Genomic DNA, 13,518 nt, shown 5'->3' on the forward strand with positions numbered 1-13,518 from the left:
GACTTCACTGGCCCCCTGGAGAAAGCGCCCCTGGCTCAGACTTTCCCTGGAAGCCAGCCTGGCCCTCAGCGGGGAGTTCACCTCTGGGAGCTCCCGAAGGGGCCGAAGTTTTGGCAAGGGGACGAGGGGGTCTTCACCCCACACCTGGTGCCCGGAGGGGCCCCTTGGGCCTGCGGGGCCTGGGATGACCGGGTGTCCCTGCAGGAAGGGCTGTGGGGGAGTGGGGGTGGCTTCCCCACCCCCCAGTCCCCGACAGCGCTGTCACGCAGGTCTCTACGCTGCACTGCCCACGCCATGTGTGCCTGGGGAAATCCGCCCCGCTGGACGCTGACCCCTCACTCCCGCGTCCTCCGGCCCAGCCAGAGAGTGGCCTTAACTCTGCAGCTGCAGAAGGTCCGAGCTACCGAGTCCTCGGGCCTTTCTATCTCACATCTCCCAGTTGCCTTGGGGACGGCTGGGGGGGACGGGAAGGGGGAGGCTCGCTTCTTTGATCCCAGCTTCCGTCCTGCGTGGACCCTCCACGCTGCACGCCGGGGCAGGCTTGTGTGCTGGGCAGAACGGGTGAGACCGTCCAAATCGAAATCCCCTGGCGAGGGTTCAGCCTCCCACTCCTACCCCTCACCGAAGCAAGCCGCATCTCCCCCTGGGCTGCAGGGGTGAGTCCGGGAGGTGTGGGGGCGGGGGGCACAGGCTCAGCACCGGCCTGTTAGAGCGTGTGCCGTGGCCCAGCCCGACCCGCTGCCCGCGTTCCAGCCAGCCAGGTGTTGGCCAGGTAGCAGCAAGGGCCAATTCCCCCCCCCCCCCCCCCCCCGGGGCGTCTGAACTCGCCCTGGAGCCCGCAGTGGAATGGAAAAAGGGCGGGGGGTGGTGCAAACCCCCTGTGGAAAATGCGGGAATAATGGCCCCTTTATGCGCCGCATTTCTCAGTGCCTCAGTGTCCTCCCTCTCGTTCTCTCCCACGGGGCCGCTTCTGAGGAGGGGACTGACCGCGTCTGTCCCCAGAGCTGCTGCTTAGACAGAGACTGCATCACCGACATGGGGCCCAGGCGCCAGCCCGTACAGGGCGCCTCCGATTCTCGGCTGCCATGGGGCTCAGGAGACCCTGGGCAGTTCCTCAGGAGAAAAGAGGGAAAGGGGTTTTGTTCTGGAAAGAGAAATGCCAGGCCGAGGGTCAGAGGTCACGGGCAGGCACCAGCTTCTCTGCCAACCCATTGAATGGAAGCCCAGGGTGTTGAATGTGGTTTGAGGTGAAATCTCTAAATGACTTCGGGGAACCCACGCAGAGCCACGATGGCCCCCGGCACGGGAGACAGAGCCATGAGCAAACAGGGAAGGAACGGGGCTGGGGGGAACGGGGGGTGGGGGGTGGGAAGCAGATCAGACAGGGGCTGGAGCGACAGCACAGCGGGGAGGGCGTTTGCCTTGCACGCAGCTGACCCAGGTTCGATTCCCAGCATCCCATAGGGTCCCCCGAGCACCGCCAGGAGGGATTCCTGAGTGCAGAGCCAGGAGTAACCCCTGAGCATCGCCAGGTGGGACCCAAAAAGCACTGTAGCACCGTCCTCCCATTGTTCATCGATTTGCACAAGTGGGCACTAGTAACGTCTCCATCGTGAGACTTGTTGCTACTGTGTTTGGCATCTTGAAGATGCCACGGGGAGCTTGCCAGGCTTTGCCGCATGGGCGAGATCCTCTCGGTAGCTTGCCGGGCTCTCCGAGAGGGGCGGAGGAATCGAACCTGGCTCGGCTGGGCTGGCTGCGTGCAAGGTAAGTGCCCTACTGCTCCAGCCCCAAAAAGCAAAAAAAAAAAAAAAAAAGGAAAAGGATCAGAAGAGAAGAGACAAGCGGGGCAGTGGGGGCCCTTCGAGGGCGTGGGTGAGCAGCCTCGTGTGTCACTGCAACTTCCAGACTACCACGAATACTCGAGTCCCAACCACACAATCGGCGATGTGGCTGCATGATCAGCGGTGGGAGAAAGGAACGAGAGTCTGCGGGGCCAGGCCAGTGCGAGAGATCTGGGGTCTGGGGGAGCCGGGACAACGCTGGAGCCGGGGTGAAGCCCCCACTCTGCCCGAGCCTGTGCCGGGCTGAGGGTCCATCGGCTGTGAGCTGACAACAATCAGTTAGGGCGTGTCAGAGTCTTCTGGGGCCTCTCGGGACTGGGACCCTCGCTGCGCTACCTGGCTTGTCAGTTGCATCAGACTGGACACTTGACCAGGGAAACCCCGTCCCCAGACCTGGTGACTTGGCAACGGGGCAACCCCGGGTTGGCCTCAGTCTGACCTTCCCGGCCGTGCCGTTGGCAGATACTGGGGAATTGGCGTGGATGTGGGGTTCCCCATATGCCGGGTCACGATTATGATTGTGGGGGTGCGTCATACTCCAGGCCTCCCTGGGGGGCTCACACGGGGCAGTTTCTCCCCCAGTCTCCCCCACGCAGTGCTCACCCCACCCCACTCACCCCGCGCTGGGCTCCTTAGTCCTGCGGGTGCCGGTGGCCGGGGGCTGTTTGTGGCTGCCGCCGCTGGGGACCCCGGAACCTGCGTCAGGGTGGCTGGTGGAGCCGTTGCCCCTGGGACCGGCTTCTGGGGGCTTCTCATGGTCTCCCCTGGAAGGAAAGCATGTGAGGCAGCGCCCTCGAGTCCCGGGGGACAAAACACAGCAAACGCCCTGGAACAGACTGGCCACCAGGGATGGCCGCGGGGCCAGGAGGCGTCCGTGGGCCGACAGCAGGTGGCCGGGCTCCCGTGGGCCCCTGTGTGGGACCTCTAGCCGCCAGATCGTGGGACTTCCCTGGCTGTGACCTGGGGCCCAGCTCTGGCCTCCGCTCTGCCTGAGGCCTGGTCAGCACACGCAGCACCGGGGTGGACGTCAGTTCCAGAAGGGGACACGAGCTGGCCCCCAGGGACCTGCGGGAGACTGGAGGGCACGGAGCTCACAGCCGTGCGTGTCCCCGCGGGTGGGACAGGCCACAGGGGGGCTCTTGACCCCGGCCTCCCCTCCTGCATCCAGACCCTCCCATCTCCAGCCCCTCCAACGCCCATGGTCCACCTTCCCCCCCGCCTCCTCTGTGCTGTTTTATGGGGGGGGGGGGTTCTGCCCTCTGCAGTGCTGGGATCGAACCTTGTGTGCAAGGCAAGTGCCCCCCCAGTGTACTATCTCTCCTCCCCATCCCCTGTGCTTTTTTGGGGGGTGGGCAGCGTTGGGAGGACAGCCAGGGATGGGGTCCAGAGCCTCATGCGCCCAGACATGCCCTGGCCTTGTGTGTGTTAAATCCTGATGCCTCCCTGGAGGCAGCGTCCAGGCATCCAGGCCACAGGCTCCTGGAAGTGGTGCAGGGAGGAGGAGCAGATGGAGGGGGGAGGAGTCCTCCCACGAGGACACACCCTTGCTTCACCCAGAAATGCCCCAAGAGGGGCTGAGGTGCATTGGGGAGGGTGCTGGCCTTGAACGCAGCCGGCCTGGGTTCGATTCCCGGCATCCCATGTGATCCCCGAGCACTGCTGGGAGTGAGCTAAGCCCTGGGTATCACTGCTGTGTCCTCAAAGCTAAACAAAGAAAGAAACGGATGCTGTCAGAGCGGCACTCTAAGAACAACCCCACCCCCTGCAGACTAAGGGGAAACCTCCCTCTTCGGCCCCTCCTGTTGGACTGGTCTCGGGACCACGGTCTGAAATCCGGGAAGCCGTCCTGGAGTCGGCAGTGCAGGGCGGGCGGTTCCCATGTCTTCTCCCAACAGGAGAGTGTTTCTGAGCCAGGAGTCCCTGAGGAGGGCACCTACCTGCATGGTCAGACGCAGATGAAGAGAACGTCAGAGACGAGGGGTAGGCCACACCTTCTCGGGGTTTACCTTCTGCGAGAGAGGAGGGGGGAAGAGAGAGAGAGAGACAGAGAGAGAGGGATAGAGAGGAAGGGTTAGAGAGAGGGAGAGAGAGGGAGGGAAGAAATGATTTAGCTTGCTTCTGTGTTGGGGCCACCCTCAGTGATTGTCAGGGTGGACTCGCAGTTAGGTGCTCAGTCCTGCCGGGGCTCAGGGGTCCACATGGGGTGCTGGGGATGGAACCCGTGTCAGCCACGTGCCAGGCAAACGCCCTCCCTCTGCTGTCGCTCCGGCCCCTGAGGAGAAAACGGTTTCTTTCCTCCCAGAGCTGGACGTTCCCTCGGACCTGCTGGCTATGGTGCCCCCCCCACCCCCCACATCCACCCTGTGTCCTGAGGGCAGGACCCCTGACAGGAGCGAGTGGCCTCTGGCCTTGGTGCGCCCCGTGCCCGGGGGCCATAGCAAGGAGGGAGCCTCGCTCAGCCAGGTCCGAGGCGGCACACGGCAGAGGGCACAGGCGGCCGCGTCCTCGGCTCAGTCCCCGCCGTGGAGCCTGGTGAGGCCCGTCCCAGGCCCCGGGGTCCGGCGAATCCCGGCATGAGAGCCGCAGGGTGGGAACCGCAGACCCCAGCGCTGAGTGGCCCCGGGGGGCAGAGGAGGGGAGAGGAAGGTGTTTAGTGGAAACTTCTGAAGGGGGCTGTGCTCAGGGCTGCCCAGGGCCTCCCGCCTCTCCCAGTCAGCCGGGATGTGGGGTGGGCAGGGCCCACGTGGTCAGGGCAGTGCCGTTGGGGCCTGGCGGTGCTGGGGATCACTAGACCACCTTGGCAGTGTCCTGAACTAGCACCGTGGCCCTCGTCCTTTCTTTCCAGTCCCCTGGCCGGTTGACCACACAAGATAGCCGCCTGCCCCCAGAAGAGTGGCTGGAGGACACAGGTGCCCCTGGTGGCTGGAGGGAGGACACTGCTGGGGCAGAGTCTAGCATGTGGTAGGTGCTCAATAAACTCTTACTCCGTGAAGGGGTCTCTTGATGCCCAGAGCGCACAGAAAACCCAAATGTCCCTGAGACCGCGGGAAGCACAGTGGTTAGAGCCCTTACTTGCAGGTCCTGAGTCTGACCCCTGGCGCCAGCCCCCGGCTGAGTATGACACCCTCCCCCCCACAGCCCACCCCCACAAAACACAACCCTTGCAGGGGTGGGGGAGGGGAGGGAGGTTGTGAGTGTCTCAGCTGCTGTCCAATATCTACAGCGAACCACAAAAGAGTCCGAGGCTCAGCCCTCGGGGTCTCTCCACTGAGGGGCTTAGGAAGGAGAGGGTGGGAGCAGGGGGAGGGACGAGCTGACATACCGGAGAAACGACACGGTGTTAATTCGTGGTGACGCCGGTCATCATGACACAGGGTCACGCACGGGGGCCTAAACCATGGGTGGAATTTGCTGCAGACTCCAACGCTGTCCCCATGGCATCCCAGATGGTCCCCTGAGCCCCGCCAGGAGGAATTCCTGAGCGCAGAGCCAGGAGTCACCCCTGGGCACCGCCAGGTGTGACCCAAAAACCAAAACAAAACCACAAAAAAAAACCCCAAAAAAGCCCAAACCCAAGAAAACCCCCAGAGAATCCACGATACTGTGTGAGATCGTCCCAGCCCCTCTGTCCCCGGCTGTTTGGCGTCAGCCGACGGCTCGGCCGAGGCTGCCCAAAGCGATGAAGCCGGACCCATCAGGGGCCACGGAGGTGCGTGAGGCTGTGACGGGGGACACGGCCCTGGCAGCGGGGTGGGACTTCACCCTTCACGACTCAAAACGAAGCGTTGCTAGGTCAAAGTTGTTGGAACAGACACAACAAGGGCGAGTGCAACGGGTGAGCTGGGCGAGGGTGGAGAAGAGGGAGGAGGGGGAGGAGGAGGGGGAGGGGGAGGAGGAGGGGGAGGAGGAGGATGACGAGGAAAAAGAGGAGGAGGAGGAGAAGGAGGAAGGCCAGGAGGAGGAGGAGATGTTGGAATGTTTTCTGATGACTGGACACAATCCCCACCCGGCGGGACCTCTGGGTCCCTGTGCATCGCTGGGGTAAGGCCTCAGGCCCAGAGGAGACACCTCTAGAAGCCTTCGCCTCGAACCCTGCCGGCTCACCAGGCTGACCCAGGATGGCTGGTGAGCACAGGCTGGGGGAGCTTCCGCCAAGGAAGAAAAGCAAAGCAAAGACCAGCCAAAGAAAGGCACGAAGCTCAGAAGGACCCCACAGCCCTGTCCCCCTGCCCCGCTCCCAGCCCACGTCTGGAGCGGCCCCGCCCTGGAGGGGCACCCGCACCCGTGGCTGCAGTAAGGCTGCGGTTGCACTGGGCTGCGTCTGAGGTGAGCGCTGTTTCCTAGCTCTGCATCGGGTTTCCGCCTTGATCGAAGAAGCTCCTGGTGCGGGACCCTAATTGCCAGAGGCGCAGACGCTCTTGCCCCCAGCCGCTGGCCTGTCCCCGGGCTCACCTGCGACAGTGAAGAGTCCCTCCTGGTGCGGCAGGGAAAGCGCCTGGACCCCGCTGGAGTAGCCGCCTTCAGAGTCCGACTCCCCGGGCACTTTCCGGACAAGAACCCTCCCTCCCGAGCGAGGGAGCACGCCGCTACCGGGAGAGAGAGAGAGAGAGAGCGTCTTGGTGAGGTGCAGGCAGATGGCACCAGGGCCCTCACTTGTGGGTTACCCGGGTTTGAGCCCTGGGTTTGCATGGTCCCCTGAGCACAAAACTGGGAGTAACCCCCCAGCACTGACAGGGGTGGCCTCAACTCCTCATCTCCAAATTCGGCTTTTGGGGACTGGAGTGATGATCCAGTGGGGAGGTGTTTGCCTTGCCCACAGCCAATCCGGGTTCGATTCCCAGCATCCCATAGGGTCCCCCGAGCACCGCCAGGAGTAATTCCTGAGTGCAGAACCAGGAGGAACCTCTGAACATCGCCGGGTGTGACCCAGAAAGAAAAAAAAAAAGACCATGCTGATACAAATTCAGCTTTTTGTGTTTTGTTCTTTTGCTCTTTGGGGCAGTCCTGATGGTGCTCAGGGCTGACTCCTGGCTCTGTGCTCTGGGATTATTCCCGGCGGGCTCCGGGGATCCTCCCCGGCTGGGCTACGTGTAAGCCCAGCGCCCTGCGGGCTGTGGCTCTGACCCCCTCTCCCCCGGGTCTGCGCTTTGAGGGGAGGCGAGGAGATGCTGTTGATGCGATGAGTGGGTGCTGGCCTCAGCCTCCCCCTCCCAGGGCCCTGGCGCTGAGTCACGGGCCATCCCGGCGCTCCTCACGGCCGTCAGGGGCCGGAACTCGGCCTCAGCTCCTGCCTCTTGCTTCCTTCCCTCGGCATGCTCAGTCCCACTCCCCTGCAGTGCTCGGGGCTCACTCCCGTGTCTGTGCTTGGCGCTTACTCCTGGAGGTGGTGGGGACCATCCGCGGTGCCATGAAGGCCCTGGTCAGCTGCACCCAAAGCCGGAGCCTATGCCGGAACCATCCGAGCCTCCACAGTGAAACCTCCCACCTGGCCACCTCCACTGGGGGCGACAGACCGCTGGGCTCCAGCTCCTGCCAAGGACGGGTGCGAATCTGGCAGGGTGTGGCTGCAGACACGTCCGCCCCACAGGGGAGCCCCCTTGCCTAGGCCGCGGCAAGACTGCGGTTTCTGGAACTGTGGTCTGACGCCGGGATTTCTGCCCCCTCCACCTCTGGAGGGGAGGGGCGTTGGGCTGGGAGGGGTCGGGAGGGGCGGTGAGGTCTGTGCCCATCACACAGGGTGGGCGTCTCCTGCCACCCATCTCCACGGTGGGCCCATATCCCCGAGATGCTGACCCCGGGGGACGAGCGGGAGGGCATGGAGGCGTCCCCCGAGGGCCCGGGCGCCCTCCCTGCTCTGGCCTGGAACCCCTCCCCCGCTCCTGCCTGGTGCCCCCGCTGGGAGCCCCACACACAGCTCTGCAGGGGCGATCCCCCGCGCCCAGCCCCGACCCACCTGTGGACAGCAGCCGCGCACACACTGGAGCGGGCCGTGTAGGGGCCAAGACCCCGCACCGGGTATCCGGGGTCTCCGCAGCCCGCCGGGCACCTCACCACGAACTCAGGGTCCAGGATCTCCCCCGCCGTGACGTCGCAGCCGATCTGGGGCGCGGCTGGAAGGCAAAGTGGGGTCCGGCTGACACCTTGGGGGCCGCAGCCCTGGGACTGGGGAGGCAGCCAGCCCGGGTTCGCCCAACGCCCGCGCGGTCGGGAGCACGAGCAGAGGAGCCTCGGCCCTGTCACGTCTCGCGTCTCAGCGTCCCACACCGGAGTGTCGCGCCAGCCTCGGGCCACCACTGGGAAGGGGCTGCAGGGACCCCACAGCCGCCCGGACCCCTGGACCGGGCTGAGAGCTGCAGTGACCACACAGGAGGTGCTGCCCGCCACAGGGGGTGGGGAATGGCACTGCCAGAGAGGGCTGCAGGCACACGGGCACCCGGCATGTGGCGGGTCTGAGTGTGTGTCTGTGTGTCTGTGGGAGTGTGGATGTGTGTGTGTCTGTGTGTCTGTGTGTCTGTGTATGTCTGTGTGTCTATGTGTGTGTATGTCTCTGTGTCTGTAGGTGTGTGTCTGTGTGTGTGTCTATGTGTCTGTAGGGGTGAGTGTCTGTAGGTGTGTATCTGTGTCTATGGGTGTGTTTGTGTGTCTGTGTGTCTGTTGTGTGTGTGTCTGTGTGTCTATGGGTCTGTGGGGCGTGTCTGTGGGAGCACTGTGTCCTGAGTTTGGGTTGGGGAGATCCATGTGAACCTGCCCTGCTGGCTCCCCAAGAGTGCTCAGGGCCGGGTGTGATAGCCAAGGGAGACTCCCTCCTCCCTCCTCCCTCCTCCTGACAGGAGGGTGCCCTGTCCCTGTCCCTGGTTCCCAGGCGGATGGGGGCTGCCTGGGTGGGTCCTCTCTGGAGCCGACGCCCGTAGCCCCTCCCAGCTGGGGCAGCGCTGGGCCCAGAGGCCCTGGCCGAGGCGGGCAGGAGACCAAGCTCCTGGGGACCCTGCTGGGGCCTCGCTGGGCTGAAACGCGCGTCCCCTGAGGTGCAGAGACGAGACCTGTGGCGGCTCAGCCTGGGCGGGCTCGGGAGACCTCAGGCAGAGGGCAGCTTCCGGGAGCCGAGTCCTGCAGAGAACCTTCTAGGAGCGGGCATGGCGGGAAGGACGGCAGCAGGGGTGTGGGTGAGGGCCTGCCTCACGAAAGGGCCCCTCTGGGGCCGGGCGGTGGGTGGCCGCCATGCTCAGAGCCTCTGATCACACCCGGGGTGGCCCCAGGCCAGCCGTCCCCCAGGCCGGTGTCCACGGCTAATGCCTTCCAGCTGCGCCGGCCTCTCGAACCCGCGCTCACCCACCAGCGAGCCAAGGGGGGGCACACCAGTCGTTTCCTCCCCCCCATGCCTGTCTCTGCGCTCGGGGGTGGGGCGCGTGGCGGGGGGCTGGTGAGGGTCGTTCCCGGGGAGCTGGCGTGACTCGGGGTTCCGGGCCCCCACGGCAGCCCTCGGCCCTCAGTTCTTTTCTTTTCCCTCTTTTCCGTCCTGACCCTCAAGGCTGCTCTGAGCCCGCGTCAGAGGCTCTTGAGGCATTTTGGGGGCTGAGGGTGCCACGTGGGCTCCCCGAAATCAGGGACCGGCTTGGTCTTGGGGTGCGCCCGCTCCACTGGCTGCTCCTCCCTCCTGCTGGCCGCCCCGGCCCTGATGGACGCCCCTCCCCCGCCACCCCGCCTCACACCAGCGTGGTCTGAAGCAGAACCGGACTCGGACCTGGGCTTCAGCGGGGGCGACGTTGGCCCCCCACCCCGAGATCCTGGGCTTCCTGGGACCCAAGGGGCGGGCTTGGTCCTTCCACCATCTCTTGGTGTGTCTCGCCCACTGGGCCAGTGCGCTGTGCGGGCAGCGGGGAAGCTCAGGGCCCGGGGCACCGGGCACGCTTGGTTTCTCGGCCACTAGAGGCTCATCCCATAGAGCCTCTGCCTGCTGTATCTCTGGTCCCCCGACTGGCTGGGCCCAGGGCAGCCGGACCTTCAGTGACACGAAGTTGGGGGGAGGGATGAACCCAGCCCTGGGCTCAGGGACGCGTGAAGGAGGGTGCTGGGGCGGCCTGTCCATCGGATGTTTGTCACATTTGCATAAAGAAGGAAACTGGAGAGAGCAGAGCTGCAGGGGACCGCAGTTGTCGTGGGGGGGGGGGGTTAGGAAACAGCGTTTCCCTTGCGGTGTTTTCCTTGGCACCACCCCCCCCCCCCCCGTGCTCAGGGCTCACTCCTGGTGGGCTTGGAGAACCCTGTGGGGTGCCGTGTCCCAGGCGGGCGCCCTCCCCTCTGCATAGTAGCGCTTTCTCTCACCCTTCCCGGCCTCTCCGGGCTGCCACTCCAATGCCAGGGAAAAGACCGTTCTGCACCACTGTACGCCCACCTGCCGCCTCTCCCCCACGTCTGTCCTCAGAAAGAGGACTTCTCCGAGGGAACTGCCTCTGGGCAGCCCAGAAACATCCTCGGGGGTGCAGGGGGCCAGGCCGGGGGTGTTCGGGGCCGGGGAGGGGAGTCAGGTAATAGTAGCGAAGACAGCCAGCCTGTCAGTCTTGCCAACACCACCCGGGGGTGCCAGCCGGACCCTGGGGAGAGGGTCAGGGATACCGACACGGAAAGAGCCACAGACCAGGCAACTCACCGCTTCGGGCCAAGCTTGCACCCTGACAGGTGGCAGGAGGAGCACCCGCGGGCGCTGGGCCGGGGACAAGGCAAGGCTGAGGTAGCAGGAGCTGTGCCCAGAGGGGGGGGCACGGGTGCCACACACCAGCTGGGCCAGCGCGGCAGGGCCTCGAGAGCATGGACATACACACAGGGACAGCGAGAGGCCAGTGGAAGGACACGGGACCCCTCAGGGCCCAGTGCCAGACCTGCACATGGGTGGGCCCAAACTCTTATGTGGAGCACGGTGACAGGCACTAGGGCAGATGAGACCGACCTGCAAGGCGGCCCAGAAGCGAAGCCTCACAGGAGGAGTATCTGGGCAGAGTTGGCAAGAACAGGGGTCCAGCCAGCGCCGGGTGTCCGGCCTCGAGCCTCACTCGACCCCCTAGTCACGTGAGCCCAGGACACAGAAACGGTCACGTACACTTAGCAGGTGACCCTCACTGCAGCTCCAGCCTTGATGGGGATTGGACCGGGGCAAGGCAGGGTTGGAGAGGGGAGAGGCCCATGGGGCTGGGCTCTCTGTGACTGGACCTTCCTGTGAGCCGAGGCCTTCTAGGAAACATCTGTGTATCTGGCAACAAAGGGAACAGCGGCAGCTGCTCCTGGAGGGGGTCCCTCCGCCGGCCCATCATCCTTCGCGCCACGTCTGCTCGGACCTGGTGCGCAACGTGACTGGGCACATTGGGGAAAACTTTTCCCCGACACCTTCTCAAAGGGGTAAGACGGTAAGCGGAACCGGACAGGCCCTGGAGGCTCGGGCGTGGGTCACTCGTGATGGTTCCGGCAACACCCGAGGTCACTCTGCTCGGCCCAGCTGGGACCTTCCTCAGAGGGGGCCGGCTTCCTCCTTAGAAGGGGGGCTGGCTTCCTGGGACCCGCCCAAGAGGGGGGCTGGCTCCCCGGGACCCTCCTTAAAGGGGGGCTGGCTCCTTGGGTCCCCCCGCCACCACGTCTGGAGGGGGCAGTTGTGGGTGGCGACGGCACAGGGGCTGGGGCTTGGGGGGACAATCTCAGAATCCCGGCCTGGGCGTCTGCTCGCCGTCCCCACCCCGTGTGACTCGGAGGGTCGCCTGGCCTCCCAAAGTCGCCTCCTGGAGGCGTTTCCAGCTGACCCTCAGCTCTGCGGCTGCTGTGGCCCTTCCCGGCCCCCAGAGAGCTGAGTCTCCAGTGCGGGGGAGGCCCTGGGCTGGCAGGGCAGTGGGCGCCTGCTCCTCACTCCCCCTCTCTTCCGGGGACCCAGCGAGCCCCAAGTAGCCCAGGGCAACAGTTCCTCGCCCAGGAAGGCCGCACGGTGCCCGGGAGGAAGGTCACATCTCCTGGCCTGCCCTGCTGTGTCTGCTGTGGCCATGAGCCCTGGCTCTGTGTGCATCGCCCCGACCAGACTTAGCCTCTGTTTGTGTCGGCTCAGGGGCCACACCCGGTGACGTTCAAGGCGACTCCCGGCCCTGCACTCAGTCACCCCAGCGGTCTGCAGGGGACTGGCCACGGTGCTGGGCAGCCACCCAGAGTTCTGTCTCTGGTGACGTGTCCTCACCCCGGGCCTCTCTCGGGCCTCAGAGGCTGCCTGGCGAGGCCCATGCCCACAGGCTCATGGGATGAATGTTCGTGGAGGACCCAGGCCCGGCCTGTGACGGCTTTCGCGGGGCCCCTTCGCCCCTGTTGGGGACACAGTCTTTTGCACCTTGACGACCCTCCTTTCCGCACTTTTTCTCTCCCCTCAGGCCCTGGGCATGCTTCTTGAGAAGGATAGAGCCCACTTTCTCCTCCCATTCGCCTCACTCCTCCCTATTCCGTCCTTCAAACATCCAAGAAGACAGGTCACCTCTACCAGGAAGCCTGCCCTGATACACGGTCCCGCTATCCCAGCTGGCCTGTCCTAACGCTGACATGAGCACCACCCGCTGCCTGGGGCCTTTTCTTCCCTCCTTGTCGATGTTGAGCCTGTCACAGCAAGGGCAGAGCTAGTGGATGTGGGGGTCTAGCCCAGACCTGGCTCTCCCGCTGCCCCTGCCTAGTAGCTGTTTGGGCCTTGCCTGGCATCAACCCCTGAAGCCAGTGGCAGCCGGGAACTCTGCGAGGGAAGGAGTGGGGTTCCAGGGTTAGCCGGGAGCCATCGGCCTTCAGCCATGAGGCCTTGGAGATGGACCCCCACCCCCACACTGCGGGGGGAGCCCTGGGTTCGAGCAGTGCTAGAGGTGGGCTCCGCACTTCCAACTGTCCAGTCTAGCTAGCTGGCAGCACTCGGACCTCCTGGCTGGGATGGTCCCACTGTGGGATGGCCCCTGGCGGGGCCCGGGGACTGTGGGTGCCGGGATGGAACATCAAGGCAGCGCCCTGCTCGCCGAACATCGCCCTGGGCCCTGACACACTCGTCTGGCTTTAACTCGGACCCCGACAGGCGACTGCATCTTGAAGGCTCTTTGACTCAAAGCAGGGGACGGGCAAGGCTTGCTCCTAACACGTGTGGACAGACAGAAACGCTTCCAGGGGGACCCGTGGACCCAGAAAAGCTCGCAGGGGGCACACGTGCCCATGGGGGCCGGGGCGCGATGCTACTCACTGAACTTGGGCCTTCTGCTCTTCTTGGGCGTCTCCTTGTTCGAATGGATTCCGGTCACCAGCAAGACTACGCAAAGAGAAGGCGAGAATGCACGATCAACGGCCCGGCGCCAGAACGTTCTCGTTGACCCAGCGGAGGCTTCATCCGGACGTGGCGCCGTCTGGCGGGTGGGACCAAGGGCCCTTCTGGTCAAGTACCTCGGCCCACTGAGCCACGGGCCAGTGCTGATCCACAGCTGCCGAAGGTTGAAAAGCACAGGCCCTGCCGGCTTGTTTCCTTCCGCAGGCCGGCGAGCTCTCTCTGCCTCTGTCTCTGCCTCTGTCTCTGCCTCAGTCTCTGTCTCTCTGTCTCTGTGTCTGCCTCAGTCTCTGTCTCAGTCTCTGTCTCTCTGTCTCTGTCTCTGCCTCAGTCTCTGTCTCTCTGTCTCTGTCTTTGCCTCAG

The 13,518-nt window shown here is 64.7% G+C and overlaps 2 protein-coding genes across 2 annotated transcripts in view; one reads left to right on the forward strand and one right to left on the reverse strand.

The window, feature by feature from the left end:
- HEATR5B (HEAT repeat containing 5B) overlaps positions 1–13,518 on the forward strand; it is a 254,056-nt gene that overhangs the window by 182,697 nt on the left and 57,841 nt on the right. The gene's annotated exons all lie outside the window — the stretch shown is intronic.
- The window catches only part of VIT (vitrin), a 31,089-nt gene that overhangs the window by 12,993 nt on the left and 4,578 nt on the right, over positions 1–13,518 (reverse strand). The window contains exons 3-7 of the mRNA XM_056125709.1: positions 13,078–13,143; positions 7,798–7,954; positions 6,297–6,430; positions 3,782–3,853; positions 2,462–2,608 (exon numbers count right to left, since the gene is read on the reverse strand). Of these exons, the coding sequence (XP_055981684.1) occupies positions 2,462–2,608; positions 3,782–3,853; positions 6,297–6,430; positions 7,798–7,954; positions 13,078–13,143 (576 nt within the window). The remainder of the gene's footprint in view (positions 1–2,461; positions 2,609–3,781; positions 3,854–6,296; positions 6,431–7,797; positions 7,955–13,077; positions 13,144–13,518) is intronic.

The sequence above is a fragment of the Sorex fumeus genome, unplaced genomic scaffold (genome assembly GCF_029834395.1).
Source record: "Sorex fumeus unplaced genomic scaffold, SorFum_2.1 ptg000006l, whole genome shotgun sequence".
Lineage (NCBI taxonomy): Eukaryota > Metazoa > Chordata > Mammalia > Eulipotyphla > Soricidae > Sorex > Sorex fumeus.